At 48.9% G+C, this 3,192-nt stretch overlaps 1 protein-coding gene across 1 annotated transcript; it reads left to right on the forward strand.

Annotated features, from left to right (window-relative positions):
* Positions 1-1,603: 1,603 nt before the first annotated feature.
* BU25DRAFT_426252 (uncharacterized protein) lies at positions 1,604-2,900 on the forward strand (the record flags this gene model as incomplete). Its single annotated transcript, XM_033708406.1, has 5 exons — positions 1,604-1,659; positions 1,761-1,818; positions 1,849-2,049; positions 2,205-2,391; positions 2,428-2,900. The coding sequence occupies 5 exons, from the start codon at positions 1,604-1,606 to the stop codon at positions 2,898-2,900; spliced, it is 975 nt and encodes a 324-aa protein (XP_033555850.1).
* Positions 2,901-3,192: the final 292 nt, after the last annotated feature.

Genomic DNA, 3,192 nt, shown 5'->3' on the forward strand with positions numbered 1-3,192 from the left:
AATAAAACTAGCTACAAATTATTATATTTGGTCTACTATTGATGGTGCAAGAGGTGGTTGAAGTAAGGGTGTGAATGTTGGTGGGGTGGCTTGTGCTCGTTCGGCGAACAAATTACTTTCCTAGTACTGTAGATTGAATCTTGGCACATTATGGTACCAGATTTTCTAGTTCTAAATGATATTCAGTTTCGGAGGGGTTTTTGTAGTGCATAAGTAAGGGTACGGTTGGTGGCGCACGTGTGAATCCCTTTGAACCTGTCAGAGTTCAGTGAAGAACTTTACGCAAAGGGAAGAATTTGAGGATTGTACTGGGGTTGTATTGGGTGAAGCTACGAACAGTATATATAGGTGAGTAGCTGTAAATAACGCTAGTGTGACGTGGCAGTCACTCTCATGGAGGTGAGGTACAACAGGCAGGAGCACCCCAAACCGTGACAGAACCACATCACTGCCCACAATATGTCGTCTGCTTGCCTTCTTTTCATGATCATACAATTGAATCAAGTACACGTCAAGATAACGACTCTTAAAGATGCTTTCATTCAAATGAAGCCTTTTCGCAGCTCTCTTCTATCTCCACTTCTGCCTTTTGACGTAGCTAAACTACTAGAAGTCATTCTGTCGCAGGCCAAGCGCTATTGTGAACCTAAACTGTGTTAATATCGTGCCATGCAAGGGCCTAGATATAAGTTGGGCTATGATGCTAGAACAATACAACAACTTACACACTCCTCTCAATTTTCTATACCTGCATTACCACACCTAACCGTGCGACACATTCAATGCGAACTCTCTAAATAGGAACGTAAAACTTACGTGGACATTCTCGACGACATATTCAAAAATTCTGCAGCAATCGGGCAGATAGTAGCGGCCGGCATGGCAGTTCGAATCTTTAGAGCGGACCTTGAAAGAATTAAAACAAGGCTAAAATATCCTCAGCGCACATCACATCACCTAGGCATGGCTACTGCCTCTTTGTCCTTGTTTCTGACCATTTCAATGGTCTCAAGGGTACCGCAACACTGGTACGCGACTATCGCCAGGCTTCCGACCACGGTTTTGTACCAGATAATTTAAGCATGGCGGAGCTGAATGCCTGCTTTAATGCGTCTGTTGCTGCGCAGATCGCTATCTGTCGGAGGGGTGAAGGTATCCACCGATTGCCTTCTGTTTGCTAGCGGTCCACTGCACTGATTGTGTTTGCTAGCGGTCGGCTGCAGTGACTGTCCAGCTCATTTGGTTAGTTCAGTTTGCTTCCCACCCTTCACTGCTATCCCCTTCTACTATATAGTCTCGATCGATTCCAGCCGATAGCTCAGAAGATCAATCAATCATCTCAACTCTTCCACAGAACGTGGTAATTGTATACCATTCTTATTCGGGCTTTTTCTGTCACGTACATGGCCTTTCTGTAAAATTCCTACTCTCCTTCGAATGAGTGTCTGTTAGCTAGAATCTATATGCAAAGATCAATTGAGCATTATTTCTCCGAGTCCTTGCGTGTCGTGGCTTTGATCCATCATTTTCATGATCCAGCGCTTGCCGGCGATATAGTGTTGCCGATGATGTTTCGACTGAGGCCCCAGCGAGGCTTTCGGTCATGTTTGATGTCGTACGGTCAGGTGCGTGTATTGTAGACGTGGAAATGTTAGAAGGGTGAGTATGTTGTTGTATTGTTCTAATAACCTAGCTCAGCTTATATTCAGGCCCTCACACGGCACTACAGTTCATGTTCACGACAGCTGCGACATCTGAAGACCCTTGGCCACGACGGATACGAAGCCGCCAGGCTCGAGCAGTCCTGGTTCAGGCAGCGTAAGTTGATTTGCATGCGGATGGTCACAGAATCTTGAGGGAGTGGCCGCCGCTGTGGCTCGGGGAAAGAGTTCCGCGCCTTCTAGCGCGGAATCGGTGTGTCGATCAGCGATAGGCAAACTCCTTCGGTCGAAGCCACGGCTTGTGTTCCCCGTGTTCCCCGTGTTACCCGTGTTCCCACGTGGAAGGCATGATGACTCGTACGCAAGGTCTAGTGTCCAAGCTGCCATAGTACGCTGCTCTGAAGGACGCTGGAGGAACGGAGTGCCGACATTGCACAATGCATGTCGTCAATATGCAGCGGCCAGGGTTAGCCAATGTGTTTTTCGTTGCCCAAAAGAAGCATTCAGCTTGACAAACGTTTTATCGTACATATTGCCTATCAGGATGCACCGAGATCTTCGACCCACAATACCCGTGGCGTCACTTGTCGATGTCCAAACCAAACCCCAGCATCGGCATGTCAACACATGCCACATGGTGAAATGCAAATACCACAAACCCTTTTTGGACAATCGGAGATTTGCTTCGGGCCGTTTGCAAAGAATCTTGGACGCACAACGTTTGCAACAGGTACGCGTTGACTTGAAAGATGCAACCCTTACCCAGCTCAGCGCTGGCACCGGCCAACGCACCTCAGCGGCAACCGCTGGTTCGCCCCCTGTCGCGCGCCTGCAGGTACGAGGTACACGGTTGCGGATTCAGTTGGGCACATTCGCCTAGCTTTCACTGCTGCGCAATCTCCCAAACGCAGGCCCAACTTAGCAACAGGGGCTAGTCAAATCTCCGGAAGACTCGTTCCCCCCGGCATTCTATCCCATCGCAAGACAATGGCCATATGTAGATCCAATGATCAGGGCTTAGACGAAATATGGGCCGGGGAGGACTTCCAGTCGCGCAGCCGCACCGTTATGTTTCGATCTGAAAGCTCTCGTGCAGCCACCAGCCAGCCATCGACTACGAAGGGAAGCTTTGCTCTGGCAAATGAAGGCGTTGGTACACCACTTGAGCCTAGGATGGAACCATCAGCAGGCTCGTCTGCGCGTACTCCGGTATTCATGGAACTCGGATGGCAAATGTAGCTGCTTGCTGCTTCTCCAGCAAAGAGAAAAGTACTGTACTAAGGCATTAATCTGTTCGCGGCGCACGGGCCAAACCCCAACCACTGCAAATGCAATGACCAACATCACAACTTCAACCCGCTACTACACAACCACAATGAGGGCTTTTGGAGCTAAAATTTCAGGAGATCGCGTCCCAGGTGGTGAATTATCCGTTTGCCAAAGGGATAGTATTGTCTCCAAGGCAGAGGCAGGCTGTACTACCAAGGAACTGGCAGAAGAATTCAGCTGTTCACGTCGCACAATCCAGAAG

The sequence above is a fragment of the Macroventuria anomochaeta genome (genome assembly GCF_010093625.1).
Source record: "Macroventuria anomochaeta strain CBS 525.71 unplaced genomic scaffold BU25scaffold_52, whole genome shotgun sequence".
NCBI lineage: Eukaryota > Fungi > Ascomycota > Dothideomycetes > Pleosporales > Didymellaceae > Macroventuria > Macroventuria anomochaeta.